This window comes from Anas platyrhynchos, chromosome 14 (assembly GCF_047663525.1).
Source record: "Anas platyrhynchos isolate ZD024472 breed Pekin duck chromosome 14, IASCAAS_PekinDuck_T2T, whole genome shotgun sequence".
Taxonomy (NCBI): domain Eukaryota; kingdom Metazoa; phylum Chordata; class Aves; order Anseriformes; family Anatidae; genus Anas; species Anas platyrhynchos.
Window position 1 is genome coordinate 14,631,171 of NC_092600.1, and position 18,532 is coordinate 14,649,702.

General features: G+C 44.4%; 1 protein-coding gene across 15 annotated transcripts in view; it reads right to left on the reverse strand.

The window, feature by feature from the left end:
- Positions 1-65: 65 nt before the first annotated feature.
- Positions 66-18,532, reverse strand: part of KCNIP1 (potassium voltage-gated channel interacting protein 1) — a 370,449-nt gene continuing 351,982 nt past the window's right edge. For 14 of the 15 annotated variants that reach the window (XM_021275941.4, XM_027468248.3, XM_021275943.4 and 11 more), the window contains 7 exons: positions 15,603-15,727; positions 8,382-8,451; positions 6,142-6,212; positions 3,883-3,990; positions 2,804-2,908; positions 2,171-2,233; positions 66-356 (listed from right to left, as the gene is read on the reverse strand). In XM_021275941.4, the coding sequence (XP_021131616.1) occupies positions 309-356; positions 2,171-2,233; positions 2,804-2,908; positions 3,883-3,990; positions 6,142-6,212; positions 8,382-8,451; positions 15,603-15,727 (590 nt within the window). In that variant the 3' untranslated portion in view covers positions 66-308. Of the gene's footprint in view, positions 357-2,170; positions 2,234-2,803; positions 2,909-3,882; positions 3,991-6,141; positions 6,213-8,381; positions 8,452-10,005; positions 10,091-10,564; positions 10,627-15,602; positions 15,728-18,532 lie in introns of those variants that run through there. The other variant, XM_072023595.1, reaches the window with a different exon arrangement.

Consider the following 18,532-nt stretch of genomic DNA (forward strand, 5'->3'; position numbering starts at 1 on the left):
AAGCAGGACTTGTGGCTAGCAAACAGAAGGGTGTATATTACTCATAGAACTTTGAGCAGCAGCTCTCTCTTGTCAGGTTTTATTAAAGTATTTGCATGCTTCCAAAATGAAATAAAGGTCCACCGATGTCTCTTGGGGAGGAGAGATGGGATCAGTTGCAATTGGTTGCCATTTGGTTGGAGATGTCATACAAAATCCTCACACACTGGCTGAATCGACCATGGCTGAACTGTAAAAAGCTTTCACCCAGGAAGGAGGTCTTTGTTACACACACAGTCTCTGACTCCTCCAGCGCTCTCCAGACACGGCTACATCACGTTCTCAAAGAGCTGTAAGGATCGCATGATATTGTCATCCTGAAAGCAATGAGAAGACATTTTCAGCACTGATGAGCACAACTCCTACCTGGGCATGGCACAGGAGAGACTCTGCGGGTGCTACTGCAGCAAGGCTTGCTTCTGCAAGCTCATCCTCGATGAGCTTAAATTGAGTCAGTAGTTGGGTCCTGATTCAGCAGAACAGTCCTCTCTTACTTTGGCACTTTAGCTGGTTTGAGGCATGCAAGCACAGATTTTTCTCATAGCTTGGCTTTCAGCACGGGCTGTGCCTTACTGAAGGGAGCCAGACACCTGCATGGAAGCTGGTGACTGTACAGAGCCCTCAGACATCGGGGCCACTGCACTGCACCAATCCCAAACATGAAGATGTGTACTTAGCTTAATATGCTTCAAAAGCCCAAATGAAATTGCAGCTTTTGAAATGCTAAGTAAGCTGCCCTGAAGGGCCACTTCCTCCCAGAAACACCACCAGCTCAAAACCAGAGCACGGGAAATCCCAGCCTCTCTGAGGTTTGTAGATCCAAACAAGAGAGCTGGAGACCCACTAGGGAAATACCAGATTGCTTTTCATGGAGCCCTGAAATTCTACTTTGAGGTAACAACCAGAGTAATATTCAAAAACAATAACTTTTTTCCCCAGGAACTGTTATTCCAGAAGTTAGAACAACTGTTTGCCTGTACCACAAAACCAATTTCCCAACCTCTAACTGCTCAAGGCGAAGTGAAGCTGCTTCTACACCGAGACCACTGATCACACATTGAAGACAAATAATGAATATGAAGAACAAACCACAACACAAATGCTCAAATTAAAGATGAGGCCAAAAATAAACTAAACAACCCGCCCCAAAATGAGACTTGCATTATGTAACTGCTACCAAGGATGTGACCCCTGACATCCCCTCCTGAGAGAGCCCTGCGTGCTGCCAGAGCCAGACTTCATGCAGGACGGGTGGGAAGCCAGCCTGGCAACCTGGGGTGAGCGTTCACACTGCTCAGGAACAGAGCTCACGTCTGACTGCAGAGCAAGAAAAATTCTCCTGGGAAAGTAAAATGCACAGGAGGGCCGGTATGCAATTACTTGCACCAATGTAAACTTGCTAAACCATTATTGTACTCATTAAATAGAAGATATATCTCTGATCAAACATTCACACAGTTAATTACAGTCTAAAACAACAGACACTTGGGCAATCGCATGTTAATGCAGATGCTTGTCTTTGTGCCAGTGCTAACAATACCAGCCAATATTTATCACAGCCAATGTAATGTATGGAATTTGCAAGAGAAAGCTCATTCCCAAAACAAAAAAAAAACTACTGCTATGATGATAGCATTTGCTTTTAATGTTTGACCTTGAAAATATCAACTAGTTTCTTAAGTCAATGCTATAATTACAAGGTTTTTAGAAACGCTGGGCTCTCAACAGTTCCAGCAACACAGTACCTGTTGATAACATCCAGGGGCAGCATGCTCAGACTATGCCAGCCTCTTAAATAAAAAAAGAAAAATACTGAGGAAGGTTGAGGGCACCATGAGCTTTCTCAAGAGTTATGTACTTGTCACAGAATCAGGTACTGCTTTTATTTCCCCGAGTGAATTGCACTGGCTACCAGCACTGGACCTCTCCTGCAATCAGTCCAACCCTGTTCCCTGATCGGTTGCTTGCTTCACAAGGCACCACCGATCTTAAAGCTGTTTCTTATTTTTCCCAGAGAGCAAAAGAAACCCGGGATCTTGAGCAACATCTCCTTCAAATGGAGTTTGTCCAAAGTGAAAACAAACACTGGCATGAGCTAGACCTTTCATCGCAGTTAGAATTTTGTCCTTACCTCCTGACACGATTCAATAAACTCATCTAAAGTTACAACACCATCTTTGTTTTTATCCATTTTCTGCAAAATAAGAACAAACATTTTTTGTTTCAACAGATAACACTGCAGTGTTACATACAATAACATTTGATGCAACTGGAATAAATCTAGGGCCCTTGACAAGCCTAGATTACAGACTCAGTGTCACTGGTTAAATTTGCTGACAGCTAAGGACTTGTTTACTCTGGTATTTGGAGAACTTTTGAGGACATCTCCACCTATTCCCTCCTTAACATATACAGCAACCTCTGCCCATATTACATCATTTATTTCTTCATAGCCTCGCTAACCAGCACCCGTATTCCTGTCTCTCTTTACGTGCAGCTGAGAGAAAAAACAAAAGGACTATGATGTGCAGAGTCTCCAGACTTGCTGAATTCATTATATCCCACTGCAAAGGGCTGGGTTAAGACAACTGGACACCTTGGACTCTGGAATTCAGCAGACACTGAACTAGGCTGGAAAGCTGCTAGGGTTTGTTTTGGCATGCATAGTGGGGAACAGATATCAGCTTGGGACTAACCTTACTGTAAAGGAGATCAATGAAGAACTCAAGAGTTAACAAATCATCATCAGAAATCAAGTAAGTACCTGGAAGAACACTTCTACATGCTGCCTCGGAGCATCTTCCTTGAGCACTGGATACGTGTACTTTCCCATCATATCATAAATTGCCTTTACTATATCCATCATTTCCTGTAGTAGTGACATGACAGCAAAAGCACAACAGGAAAATTAGTAGAAATGAAAGCACATTTCTTTCTTTTACTGCTCTTTTCTTCAACCTCTCCTATTATGGAAGAGCACGGACCTCAAGCTCATAGCTGCTGTCACTCCCAAGAAGGCCTGTACATGTGCATGCAGACAGATGCATCAACAGGTATGAGTTAACCCCAAAACCAAGTGCTGCAGCTTTGCCACAGCTGTGGCGGAGGCTCCTGCAGTGCCCAGTTCCCTCCTCTGGCTGGGCAGCACTGCAGGACGTGTGCTGTGACGTAGGAGTTCCTGGGGCTGGTCCTCAGCTCTGAGCTGCATGCTTGGTCCTGAGCACTGCAGCACCAACCCTGTCCCAAAGCCTCCCAGGAGGCCAGGGATCTTTGTGGCAGTCTCTGGGACATTGGCCCTTCTCCACGCTTCACCCCAGCTGTGGCACAACTCAGTGACCAGCAGCAGGAACTGCAAATGCTCCAGGTACACAAAATAGTTTTGAGAAAATACACCGAGATGTATTTGCAAAACATTCAGGTTTCCATGCTCAAAAACAAGGCTTCCCACGGTGGGAACAAGCAATACAAGACAAGAAAATAAAGCCAGATAACACAGGATTTTGAAGCAGTGCTCTGGGAGAGCCCACATCATCCTCCCAGCACTGCCAGAAGCTCCTCATGCCTCAGGTACCTGCTGTCACCATCACCCTCCTCCCTTCAGAAAGGTTGCATTGCTCATAAATGTAAGCAAGATTTTGCTTACAAGGCAGTATAATACAGAAGAAAAAAAAAAAAAAAAGCATCTAGAAAATCATGCAAAGCAAGATCACTGCATTTTACTTAGGCACAGATACTCAAGTCCAGTCTCATATGCATTTAATTAGCTGCATGTAAAAGTAAACGTGCAATGCAACAGAAATCAGCTCTTCAGAAATCAACCACACATATCAGAAGCAGCCTTACCTCCTTGTTTATATAGCCATCCTTATTTATGTCGTACAGATTAAATGTCCACCTTAGCTTTTCATGAACTGTTCCCCGCAACAGAATGGACAGTGCCATCACAAAATCCTGGTTCAAGGCAGAGAGAGAAATTAGAATTTTTCTTAACATCCTTTTCTAACTCACCTTCTTCATAATGACAGACAAAAGATGGATCTTTTTGGGATAGACGTATCCTCTGACTGAACTCAATGGACACAGCACCACCCATAAGATGACCAGAGCAGTGTTAATAAACTTGTCTGAGGGGACTAGGAAAACCCCAAGAGTCCTCAATTACTCAACTGCAGCCACTGTGAAGGCTGAGCTTATGACATGGATCAGGCAGCTGAGCAAGGCGCAGAGGGCAGGAAGACCTAAGAGGTGCTGCAGCCTTAAATCCCTCGAGCCTTGGGGCAAGGGATTTGGAAACAGTGAGGGCTTAAGAGAAGACCCAGCCCCAGTCAGGCAGACTGAGGTCCCGAGGTCCATTACAGCAGAGACTGCTTGGACTTGCCAGGAGCAGCACGGGATGCATGAAGCCAGGAGCTGGGACCGCTTCCTTGCTACCCATCCACATTTATCATCTCCAAACTCTAAATTCTGCACAGATGTAGGCGTGGCTGAGAACATGTCTGGTTTTTAAGAGCATCGCTAGATGCTCCAGTGCAATGCCCCTCCTAGCAATGCGCTGCTGCAGGAAGCAGCCGTGCAGACTGCTGCCTGCTGGTTAAACACAGCCGGATCTCACTGCAGCAGCAGGAGCTGATGCTTTCTACCCCGTGCCCAAGCGTGCTAGCAGTGTGGGTGGGACAAAGGAGGAGGAAGATCCAGCAGCTTTTCTGTGCCCACCTTGAGAGGGATGGAAAGGTCCCAGGCTCCTCTTTAATGCAGAGAGCCTCAGGTTTTGTCCTCTGGCAAAATACAACAGATTTGACCAGATGCGATTCCCACCACTAATTGCTCAGCCTGGGACACAGCATTTTAATTGTATTTTTCATTTACAGTGAAGTTATTGCTTCCAATAACTTTGATTTATTGTTTCTACGCCACAATGGCTCAGGCACCATAAGCAGCACCACCATAGGGATTTATTATTCGAGGAGGCAGAGCTTCAAACTAAAACAACTGTACCACTCCTGGTACCTCATTTAACGTACCCAGTCCTCCCTCTGTTGGCTCTGCATGGGGCAGTGCTCCACTTTGTTCCTTTTTACCAAGGCTCAGAGGAATTAAGATTTGCTGAACAATACAAAAGAAGGGGACAAAATGCTTATATTTGACAATCACTAAAGAGACAGGTTTGCCAGGAAGGAAAGCTCAGCACTTTTTTTTTTTTTTTTTTTTAATACTTGCCTAAGAATTCTGCTGTGTCGTAGTCTTTTTAGGTTTCTGGAAGTCTCTTAACGTTCTCCTGAGCAGCTGCCATATGCAAAACTCCCACTGCAGCCATCGCTACAGAGATGCACATATGCATGTGGCAACATTCCTGCTTTATATTTGATAAATGAAATAATTTCCTCAGTTGCACCTGGAAACTAATGGAGATCTTGGCTGTTTGGTGGCAAAAGCAGGACTGCTGATGATTTCCATTTTTATCGTCTCAGTAAACTGCCTTCAAAACCACAAAGCTCATTCTTCACCAGTCTATGACTTAGCATCTCCCTCTGTTGCCACCTGCACCCCTACCACTAGGCGTCTGAGCTCTAAGGACAGCTATTTGTAGCCACAGGCTTTTTAGTTACGGGATGAATTAGGCTTTCTTTAGGAACCAGCTAGCTGAAAGCCTTGTTAAACACCTCGAATAAGCTTAAAAAATATGTAGTACCAGGAACATACCAATGGAACCCTGCAATGTATGGTAGCTGCAGAAAGCACAAGACTTACCGGCCTTTCTTTGACACCCACGTTATCTGTGCCACCCACTGGTCTCTCTCCATACAGGACCATTCTTGACCTATGTTTTGTCCAAAATACATCTCTGCATTTCCTCCCTTTAGGATTAATATTTCCTGTGGCACTGACTAACATGACCTGTATGCTTGTTCAGTAAATGGAAGCATGCAACACCCTCTGCACTAAAAGCTTTTATTAAACTGAATGAGATTTTAAAAAATGAGCTGGTTTCAGCCAGACCTCTGATGCATAGGAAATCCTACCAGCCTACAATGAAAAACAGATGGAGAAGCTAAAACACAAGGTGGAGAGAAGAGGCAAGAAAACAACATGCACAACAATTACCTCAAACTTCACTGAGCCATTTTGTGCAGTGTCAAACGCATTGAAGAGATAATGGGCATACATGCTAGCATCTGGAAAACACAAAGGGCACTGCTCAGTACAACAGTTCATTCCTTATACTCTAATACTGTAAGCAATACTCACAACCTCGTTTTCTTTCAGGATAAAAACAAACTGTATACTATTGCCAGATATTCTATGAGCTAGTAAGTATTAACACGGACTCGTGTGTACCCTGCACCTCCACACTTAAAACAGCCTCGGATGCAAAATCTTGTATTATGTTGGACATGATCTGGATTACAGAGCTGTGCTTGAAAGAATCAGCAAAAACCAGCATGTAAGTGCATCTTGAGGCAAATGTAGTACAAGCTTCAGCAGGAGAACCAGGAACAGCACCAGAAGAGGGACTGAATCGTGTGTGCTTCCTTCCTCTGCCTTCTGCTTTGCCTGAAATACAGCAGAGGTCCTCAGGGACTGTCCAGCCCCAGCGGACAGTTCCAGTAACAATCTAGTTCCAGTAAAAAGAGTTTGGCCCACGGCTGTTAGAGACCAATCTCATCTGAGACTTCTTCATCCTTTCCAATCTGAAGGTGGTGGGTTCAGAAAATCTTTTCTATTGAGAAGAAGAGCTCCTATGGCCACATGAAGGCCAGCTGCTACCCGGGGAAAGCAGTAATGGTATGCAGAAAAATAAAATCATTGTGTGACCTTAAGACCTTTACCGGCCTGTTCTCCGCAACTCACACCACTCTGGGTTACTATAGACCACCTTTTGAAGAGGGAAGTAGCTGACATTAAATGCACATAATTATTTCCTTGCTATTTGAACAGCCTTAGAGCACAGCATCAGTCAAGCCCAAGTCTCCCAAGGCTGTGTACGGGTGCCTGCGGGAAGCCTGGTGCCCTGCGCTATGCCTGCAGTCAGGTGGAATGACCCAGCACCTCCTTGCTCCCATCTCTACGAAATCATTAAGTAATTCCACATTATTCAAATCTGGGGAACTGTAAAAGTGTGCAGAAAACTTAAATACTTAAATTACTGTCATCCATAAAGATAGAATACCTCGGACTTGAGGGAAAAAAAACCAACTAGCTACTTCATTTTTAAGAGAAGGATTCAGAAATAAAATAGTTCTACCAGAAAAAGCACAGAATTATTAGTGGGACACTCCTACAAAATAAGTTTTATAAGGATAAACTGATTATATAAAATGCTAAACTAGAAGGTTTTTGTTTTGTTTTGTGCTTTTCAATAGCATATAACACACATTAAGAAATACCAGACCGCTGGTAACACCCAGTGACAGATTTGCAAAACCAAAAACCTGTCAAGAAGAGGAGTAGGGTGTACCAGAAGCATCACAGCCAGGATGACACTTCCTAGTAAGTCAGAGGTACTTCACTGTCTCTGGGATGCACATGTTAATCCATGCAAGCCATAAAAATGACAGACAGTCTTTGAGAACTCTGATACCTCTGAATTTATAACACTGAGGTTTCACAAACCATAAGGGAGGGTTGGGGGGCTGCTCACCCATTGCTTATTTCATTCAGTTGGAGAACAATATCCCCACAGGCCATAACCAGTTAGAAGAACATACAGATTCTTGACAGTTTTAAAAGGCAAGAACATATGTAATTTGTGCATTTAATGCAATACTTCAATATTCCAGTGCATGAAGTGACCTTGCTTTAGTCACACTAACATCAACAATGATCATTTCAAGCAGTGAGGTGTTCACACATCAACTGAGAACTGCACCAAAGATGTCAGGGAAGTTTTTATTAATTTGCAGGCCAAAATGAGGTCTGAAATCCTTCTGTGCTAGCTAGTACACGCACAGCAGTCCAACAGCAGGGAAGCAGGAGCACACTGAGGGGAAGGCATATTCCTTTCTGCTGCCCAGAAAGTCCGTACAGAAAACAGACTCGATCCCCAGTTTCCTTCTTAGAGTACAGCGGCTTAGTGGAGAATAAAGGGCTGACAACAACTAGCAATCTCTAAAGTGGGCTTGTCTATACTCTTGTGAAATAACTTTTCAAAGGGCCTAAAATTTTCTTCCACTGCTGTTTGTGTTTTTGTTTAAGATCCTGCAGACCTTAGGCTCAATTAACTTTTCTAGCACAGATTATCCGAAGTAGTTTTATTTCTAGCACAAAATAGTAGTTTTGCAGCCAGTTGGCCATAATGAATGTTAAGGCATGCTTCAATAAACCTCACAAAGTACTCTGCTTACCTCCATGAGGAAAAAACTGTGCATAGATCTGTTTGAATGTCTCTTCATTAACAACCCCACTAGGACATTCCTGTTGGAAAACCAAAACAAGAAAAAATAATCAAAAAACCACCCCAGCTCTGTAAAGGTTCATTTGCAAAACTCTACAAGCCCAAAGAGAGTAATTACACAAATCGCATCCCCGTTCCCACAGTGCTCTGGATGCACAAGCTGTGCAGCTGAAGAAATTAAAATAATTCAGACTGCCATTTCATCTTAAGCATCTCATAGACTCGGTTCACCATTACCAACATTTTTAACAGTGTTTTCAGCAGTGTTTAGCTCCTGTTTTACAAGACAACCTGGAAAGGTAGCTCATGCCTTCTGTCACACAAAGCCCTCATCTAATAATTCTAAGTGATGTTACTGCCAGCTAACACTTCCCCATCCTTTGCCTCCACATAAATTAATTCATTAATCTTCAGCATAAGACTGTAGCCAGCTGCCCTGACACCAGCTCCATGGAGGCTAACAGCACATAGCAGCAAGTTCTTGCAGAAAAGCTTACGAGTATAAGGCTTCAGAACATAACATTTTAACCTGTTTTTCCGGGCAACTCAAGTAAATTCAGGAACAAGTTTAGCTTGGTTACGTGCAAGTGAAGAGGACAACTGCAGTCTGGGGACCCAGACTCAGTTCCTGACCACCCCCCCCCCCCCCCACTGTGCTGGTGCCAGCTCCACAGCTTGCCCAGGGCAAGGGACCCCACTCCTCCAAAACACAGCTCTGAGCCTGCCCCGGCTGACCCCAGAGGAAGGTCTGGAACCTCAGCTGCCCTTTGGGAGCTGGCACAATCAACCCCCCCCCCTTTTTTTTTTTTTTTTTAAGGCGTCTGTCAAAGAAAACCGTGCCAAAACAGAGAGGGAAGTTTCCAGCCCTGTGGTTATGAACACAGCTGCTTTCTCCTTTGTTCAGCCACCTTGAGCCATTCCTCCAACTTGTACCCATCAACCAGTTTGAAAACTGAACTGGAGCAAAATGCCACCTAACCACAGCACCAACCCTTTGCAGAGCACAGGCTGATGGGCACAAAAAGAGACAGCTTTCTCCCGCATTCAGAAACACCGCCTGGCACAGACACCCGGGCTCTGTCCCCATCTGCAGGTGTCCGATCCCATTGGCAGCAAGTGCCACTGCTCAGCCGTGGCCAACACGTGCCCCGAAGAGAACAGACACGGTATCCTGCACTGCAGACCAGAGGCAGACAAGTGCTCACTCCGGTAGCCTTACAAGTGATTTTGTGCGGGATGAGCAAACTTAGGGAGTTTAAGAAAATCCCTTTGAATTGGTGGCACAGAAAGCTGGAAGAAGATTCAAGCCTCTGACTACTTATTCATGAATTCTTTTGATTATCTTTTAAGAACAGAAAGGACTTTGACAAGGAATTCTTCCGCCACAAAAAGCCTATAAAGGGAAAAATGCTTTTTTTTTCAAGCCTCTGATCTGCCAGCATCATCTGCTGCTGATGTGCATTTACTAACCAAGGAAAAGGACAGAACGAAGGAGAGAAATGGCTTTATCCTGCACAGTCCCAGAAGAGGAGCAAGGAGGGATACCTTAGGCAACACCACAGGCAACTCCTTACCCACACACAATCCGTGCCTGTCGGAACTGGGGCAATTAGACCGGCTTCCTTCCCCCAGTTCAGAAGAGATCCTGATGTCTTCGACCTGCCATTTGGGTAGAAAGCCGTTACAGATTTGGGATTGATTTTAGCTAAATAAAGGTGAATTTGTTGCTTGAAAAGCCCTGAAGTTATCCTTCACTTGCTGCCCTTCCATCAGCTTGGTTCAGGCATTGCACTGAACACCCAGACACGCGGGCTTGCCCTCCCTGGGGCCGCCCTCCTCCAGCATGTAGGGCTTGCTCCAGAGCAAGGGGCTGAAAAGATCGACTGGGGCATCCACCACCAGGGGCTGCAGGACCAGACCTCAGCTTGTCTTTTGCACAGAAAACTAGCAAAACTTTCTAGTTTTGTTGTCATGAGACAGCATCCAGTCACGGGTAGAAGTTTCCTTCCAGACCACAGCAACGCTGAACCACCCCCAGGCCCACTCTGGGCCTCTGCCAAGCTTCGGAGGCCTGCACATGACACAGAGAGGCATTTCTTCCTTTCATCTGGGTAATATGAATATAGAAATCACCAAGAAATCGCCAAGAACTGCAGCCAACACCAGTGACCCATGAGCCCAAGCCTGAGGAGAGCAGGCAGGCTGCTGTGGGCCTCCTCACGGTGGAGGGGCCTCTTGTAGCAGTTATCATCAGGCCCGATCACAATTTCTGAGTTTCCACCTGATCCTTACTGCTCCTGATGCTCCATCTGGAAACCAAACAAACGCTCACATCAAGCCTCCAGGAGTGCTGGGGAGAGGCAGCGCTGGCATTGATCACCCTGCTTAGCTCTGTGTAACTGGATTGCTTTCAGACGCATATGCTAGTACCAATTCATTTGCACTTAATTGATCACAATTTTGTTTTGTAAGAGTCAAATAATGCTCAAGAGGCCTCATTAGTGCTACAGCACAACTTAATACAGCTGACTCAAAGGAAATCTCTCTTGTGAGAAGGAGCAGGTGAGCTCTGTGCCAGTTTAAATTCCACTGCAGACAGCAGAGGTTTACTCATTCAAGAAGAATTTCTTGGCAGTACGAAAAAGCACAATCCTTCAGTCTAGCATACAGAAAGCCTTCCTTCGGCAGCAGTGGGTTAGATTTCAGATCTCTCATTTCTTTAACCTACGAATTCTAGCAAAATGCCTTACACAAAATGTGAATGCTTTTTTTTCTTATATTGTCAAGGGCAGAAAACCCCTGCATTTTCCAGAACCTAATGATTGAGCATTGGCACTGACAGCACAAGCCACGTATATGAATCTACCTTCTTAGACTTTTAAAACCACAAAGGAGCTGAAACCACATTATGAGGAAAAAAAAAAAAAAATCAAAGAAAAATGTACTTGCTGTACTTTTGCTGGAATCAGAAATTAACTTCATTGATTGTTTCCAAAGATGTGCAACACAGCCAAGCAGGGATGATCAGGAGAGCTGAAGGGGGGCTAAGCATAACATAACCTGCCCATCGGACTGCTCCTGCCTAACTCAGCCAGCGCGGGACAAGGAGTGCTCAGAGGGATGGGTTTTGCTGAACTGCAATCATCAGTTACCTGCCCACAGCCTTTCCTGTGGTCAGCCTCCAGAATCCAGATTTACATCTCTAAGCAAATAAACATCCCATATATTTATTCACCTTCCCATGCTCTCCCAGAGACATGGGTATACTTGGGAAATTACAAAAATGTCAGAGCCCCTACCTTGCTCACACTGCTTGGTCTCCGAAAGCCTGACTTGTTCCAGACACTTACATCTCACACTATGCTCGTTCGTCCACTGCAGATTTGCTACAATATTTGCACTAAAACAAAGTCAGAACATCTCTAACAGTCCCTCAGTTGTTCTGGTTTGCTGTTTTCTGATTTAGTATTAGGAAAGCATCCTTGGCAGCCATTTCCTCTAACAGCACACACTCTCCTGAAACAAGCAGAAAACTCCAGAAAGATCCCAACCCTTTTACATTTATGCTCTGAATCCAAATAACATGTCATGAGAAACAGTCTAGAGGGGATGTATTGAATCACTGAGTCCAAACCTCTGCTGTTGGTGGTCACTTGATTAATTGCCAATTTATCAATTTTAATCTTAAAAATATTTTCTCACTCTTCTCCCTCCTATGCCATAGCTGATGCCAAACTTCACTTCTCTGGGGAGTGGAAACTTTCTTCTAGTTCTAGCTCATGCCAATTTTGCTTTTTAGCTCAAATAATTCTCTCTTCTGATGGATTTACAGACAGAAACAATCACATTTTATTTTGTTAAGCTAAATCAAGGCAGGATCCACCCAGGGCTCTGCTTTTAGACATTTCAGTTATCTTGCTCTTACAGACCGACAGCCAAAGCAGTCAGCCCCAAGGCTTCGTGTCAAGCTGGCTCCAGCCTGGCAGCAGCTAACCCCGAGGTGCAAAACAGACTGTTCTGTGTAACACACCTTGGGGTGGGGAGATCTGCCAAAATAAGTGAGTCCTTTTGGTCCTGGCATCAGGAGATACTGGAAGACAGCACCCTTGCATAACTGGAAAGGAAAAGGAAGGCACAGACAGAGGGGGCATTTGGCCAGCCCGCCAGGTTAGCATGCTCTGCTGTGGTGGAGCAGCTAAGAATCTGAATTTGGTGAAAGCCTCCACCAGCCCAGTGCAGAAACATCAGACCGACCAGTGACACACTGAAAAGAGACCAAGGCCATGGCTCATTCCAGCAGAACCCCTGGCTGCCACCAAAGAGGACATCCTGCCCTCCCCTCCTCACCGCCTTCCTGCAGCAGCTCTCACTCAGCCTGGACACCCTGGGGGGTCAGCTCCCGGGGCAGGGTGCACATCAGGATGTAAGGAGAGACTCATTTTGTGCCTCAGGATTTGTTCTCAGAGCAGTGTGAATGGCCAGCATTTATTTTTAATGACACAGAGAAAGAACAGGTGAGAAAGAACAGCCTTAACAGCATTTCAGTTCTTTGCTGAGCAGCTTTACTGGCTGCAGAAGCCAACTGCACATAGAAAAGCCTATCAGCAACTTTGAATGATTAGAATAACTTGACTCTTTCTAAAACTCGGAAGCATCTTTTCCACATCTTTTCTACCCTAGAAATCACATATTTTTAGGACTTTCTTCTGCTCAAGCAACTGACAACTGCTGTACCCTGATCTGTTGGTGCTGCCAGCAGTATTAGACCAGAACCTCCCTCAGGTGCTTTGCAGCGCTCCAGGTGAGCAGGGATTTGCTTCCTGCATGCTGGCACCTCCCTGAGCCAACACACCTTGTGGCCACGCTGCCTGGCATAGTCCCAGCCTTGTGGGGCACAGGGAAATAGATTTTGGAGACAAAAGAATGCTAGGCAGGAAAAGGATTGAGAATTAGGGCCCTGGTCAGACAGCGCACTAGTCTGGAGGCGACACCAGGCTGCGTAGCTCCGGACTGCAGCTGGGCTGAGAGGGACCTTGCTATCCCCGTGTCCATTCCAGGTGCCTGTAAAAGGCCCTGTGGTAACCCAGGTGTTGCCTCGTGATTAAACAGGACCTGTGAGATCCCTGAGAGCAAGCAGAAAGTACAAGCTAGGGAGAAAAAATGACTACACTCCCATAGGGATTTTGAATCTCCAGATGGCACTGTAACATCATCCCAAAAAGCAGATGGTTTGGTACAATAGGAAATATGGTAACAGCTGAGACAATTTGAATACTGTGCATAATTACTCACTGCATTGAAACCATGATTTATAGGCCACAAAAGCTAAAGCTGCCCTTTCAATTTAAATCTTAAATATTAAAGCTTCATGCATATTGTGTGCCTAGCAGCTGGAGGAAAACAAATTGCTTTTCCTAACAACTTGAGATAACACAGCGTCTCACCAGCACTCCCAATTAATACCAAGACCTTTGGTGAGGTCTTTCGAACGAGTTTAGGTCACAAGTTAAATGCACTTGTTTATCATTGTTCTTGCCCTGGGAGGTAATGCGTCTGGTACTGCATGATAGCAAAATTAGGAGGGGCAAGGGGTAAACATCGGACCTGCAGAGAGCTGCAAGGCTGAAGCTGTCTGTTTTGCATCCTGGCTGCTGGCAAAGCCAGCTCCTCCGCTCAGCACAGAGCAGTGCTCTCCTGGGGAGGATTCCCAGCCAGCACAGCAAGGCAGGTACTGCAGAGATCCTAGCAAAACACTGGTTAAGAAAGCACTGAGTTCTGTCCCTGCTGTAGGTGGTCATATCACGTTATACCATACATTAACCTTCTGAACTCTGTGTTAAAAGCCATGTGTGTTATTACTGACTGGTCAAAGCACGAAGAGGTTTTAGAATGTCAGTCAGTAGTCAGACTGAACTTTGCACATAAAATGATGACTTCCTACATCCAGCCAAGCCTGCAGAAACACAACACACAAACCAAACAGAAAAACACGGAGAGCTGTGCTGTGTCTTGGCTGGAAAAGTCAAGTATGTATGGGAGATGGGATCAATCAATCCAAGAATGCATCAAAAATACAAAAGGCTCCTTTCAATGTCCAGCAGGTTTCCCTCTGGGAAAACCCATTTAACATATCTCAGCTTTATTTTGGCAAGGAAAAAAAATAAAAAAATAAAAAAAATAAAAAAAAATAAAAATCAGCATTTTAATATTTCAGCTACTGCCATAGTGCAACCGTCCTATAAGGCAACTTACAAATGACGTTATATTTACTGGGCTAGTTCAGTACTGATCTATTAATCATCATAAATCATCACCTGGTACAAAACACCTGTGTGACTAAATCCAGGCCCTCAGGCAATCATGTAATGAGCATTCAGTCTTCAGGGTCCACAAAACATCTGCTCCACATAGCCTCAAAATTCCTGTTTCTATTTATGATCATGCGTCCCTAACAGGCAGCAGCAGGTGACCTAAAAGTTGAGGTTCACAGACCTGCAGAGACCGTGTCAGGGAGGATTTGACTGCGGTTGAGGTTGACAAAGACCAGCACAGCATTGTTCTATGCATGCAGTTGTGCCAGCTGGCATGCTCCCTGCTTTCACCTAAACCTGCTCTCTCCTATCCCCTCGGTGTTGATATCCATTTACTTTTGATGTCTATTTGGCTCCTGCCACTCCAGCCTTGTTCACTACTTGCCTTTGTCGTCCTTATGTGCTCCAGTAACATCCTACTAGAAGAGCAAGAACTCTCCAAGCTAGGGAAAGGGGAGGAGGGGACAAAATCCTGAGCAACAACAAATCACAAGCAAACAGTGTAACTCATCTTCAAGCATTAGGAACTAACAAGAATTAAATAAACAAACATGAAAACATTTTCAGATTATTGTGAAGTACAGACACAGCTGAGGAAACTGCAAGTGTGTTTACTGACAGGGAACAAACTTAATGAGTATTGTGTGCTGAATGTTCATCCAAACCCAGTTTTAGGCAGATTATGGTGACTTAATTATTAGATGGTGAGGGAGATCATGAGCTCGTTTTGCTGTGGCAGCAGAGATATAGTGCAAACCTCCTGATACTTAGTGGGGGAACGATACAATATGCAGCTGAGCAGTTCAGGCTGGTAGGGATACATACATATTAGACTTAGTTCACTGCGTTATTGTTCTTACATTTTTAAATCCTCTGTAAAGCACTTGAAGTTCTCTTTTCGTGAAATTGGTTTGTGCTTCAAGCTGTTCCAGTCCTTCGGGTCTATGGCACACCGTAGTCATTTCTAATTCATCTTCAATTTTATCTGAAAGAGAAGACAGGAAAATATTTATTTTGATTGTTGCCTTTAATCTGTTAACGTGATGGACAAGACAGATTGGATTTCAATAGCAACAGAGAAAAAAAAGAAACCATCAATAGAACTGATCTGTATAACTGTATTCAACCTCTCGAAAGCAAAATAAAAGCCGTATGAGTAAAGCAATGGCTCATGTTTGTTATTGGGGCTGCCAATTGGCACCCCATTCACAGAGCCAAAACCGATGGTGGGAACAGAAGGATAGGCAGCAGATACACTGCTCCAAAAGGCAACACCAGATATCTCCTGTCTAAATATTGAAACAACACTGAGAAATAGGCCTTTCAGAGTACTCGCTTTAAAGAAAGCTGTGCAAATATAAGTACGAGAGCAGACATGCTTAAGCATATTAGACAATGACCTTACACTAAGGGTAAACAGAGAGGGAAACTCTTCTGTACACTAACCCAAATGCTTAATAGTGGAGACACTAAAGGTCACGTTCACAGAATCACAGAATCATCTAGGTTGGAAGAGACCTCCAAGATCACCTAGTCCAACCTCTGACCTACCACTAACCAGTCTGTTGGATACTATTGAAAATCTCCTAGGAGAAATTCAAATTACATCCACAGCTGCTGAATCTGGAATAACACCAGCTTGCATCTGTAAGGGTGTTTTAGGGAAACTGATAAGCAGTGAAAAATACGTATGTGTATTTTCTTCAAGAGATCACTCTCCCCCAAGTAAGAAAAAACCTTGTGACATATCACATCCTGGGATATCTTAACCTCACCTCTTTTCTGAGTTGCCTTTTTGCCTGTCAAGTCATTTTCTGCAGCAGCACAGGTAATGCCCAAAAACATAGAGGTGCTTAGTGTACGTTATTATTAAGATTATCTAAACTTCAAAGACCAGATGCAGAATTCAGCTGACATAAAAATCTCATCTACATCCACACATCATTTGGCATAAAAACGAGTACTCCCCTTCAAACTGCTTTCATTAAAGTGGTCATCGACTGCTTCATTATCATGGACTACACATCACACATTATCATCAAAACAACTCAATATCTGCCTTGTGAAAACGTGTTAGTTGGTAGGTTCAAGTCTAATACAGTAGTTCTTGCTAAAAGACAAGGATTGCTGTAGGAGCGTGCAAGAAAATGGAGTCACTGAAAAAGGCAAGGCCTGAATTCTGAGCAGACTGGCTCAGGGAATCAACAGACCATAGCAAAGCTATTCTTTTGTAAATTAATAAATTCTGTACTTACAAGTGAACATTATTAAGGGAGGACACACATAAGTGACTCATCATGGTTAATTAACCTTGGTCCTTTATTTCTGGATTAAGAAATCAAATGCAATACTGGTAAGATCAGGTTGGGTTATGATCAGTCCTCCTGTCCCCAGGCTCTGGGGTTTCACAGCCAGCATGCGTGGGGCTGGAGCAGTGCAGGCCCCTGGTCCAGCACCGGGCAGTCTTTGCCATGCCCCTGCCTGCTCTTTCACGCCAGGGAAGGTGACGCCACTGCAGCTGGTTCCTTCTGACCTTCACTCCTGCTTGGAATTACGGCCTACGTCTCACTACAGAGGTCAGAGCACACAGACAGAGCAGCTTAATTACACACGAAATACATGAAATCCAAAGGGGCTTGGAATGAAATCTGGGGTTTGCAGCCATGGTTTATTTCAGCCCTTTCAGTAGTTAGAGGCTATCCCATCGATGAGAACCATGAAGTCAGCACCAAAGAGAAGCGATGGAGATCAGTGACTCTGCACAGCTCTCCAAAGGCAGAGCAGAAATCTGGTGACTGACATGAGGTAAACCACAGCCCATTTGCTATCTATGTGTCGTTAAGATATGCAATGGAACTTGCTCCCTTGTCGACCGGAAAAGGTGGGGAGAAAGAGAAATCCTTCTTGTGCTTGTCCAGTTCACAACAAATGTCATAGCGTGTGTCAAACAGTGCACACTGATTTGAAGCCTTGTGGATTTCAAGCACACAATCCTATTGCAGTATTAAACATGCTGCAGTCATCGGCACATTCAGCATGAGCGGCTTAGAGCTGCTTCAAGTGGCTTCAACTCTGGTTTCAAATTTTCCTATGGACTATACAGGTTCAAGTCAGGAGAGTGCATACAGCTCCATGAGGTACCTCATGGAAACTTGTGCAGATTGACTTTCAGTAATTCTTATGTACATGACAGAAGAAATTATATATATATATATATATATATATATACATATACATACACACACACATATATATAAAGGCAGGAGGTACGTCTTGTTGGGCATCTTAGGGAAACTGGAGGGGAATAAACGTAAGAGGCTTTGTAATAGCATGGCATAAAATGAGAGTATCATGACCATTTATGATGCAGAAAAAGTGACTGCAAAGCAGCAAGGGGCATGAAGAGACCTGAAGGAGGCACCTTCTCCTTGCAAAGGGAACACGGAGTCTAGGAATTCTCACTGCTGTTAGAGAAAGGAGATGGAGAAGGATGTCTGTTAGAGGAAGAAGCACAGATAATGTGAAATAAGGCGAAAAGGCCATTTTCTTTGAACGAGAACGGATGTCACAAAATGAAAGAATGTGGAAAAAAGCTGTAGAGAAAAACACAGTGGGGAAGAAAATCCTTAGAATGAGGGAAGGGAATGAGCAGTAGAAAAAGGGAGAGAACAAAACCATTTAGCAAGGAGCCAGGTTAGGAGAGTCACCACTAATGCAGACACTGCATGGCAAACACCTTCTTATTTAACCGTTGGTTCACTGTGAGCTACCCAAAGTCCTTCACAAGGTT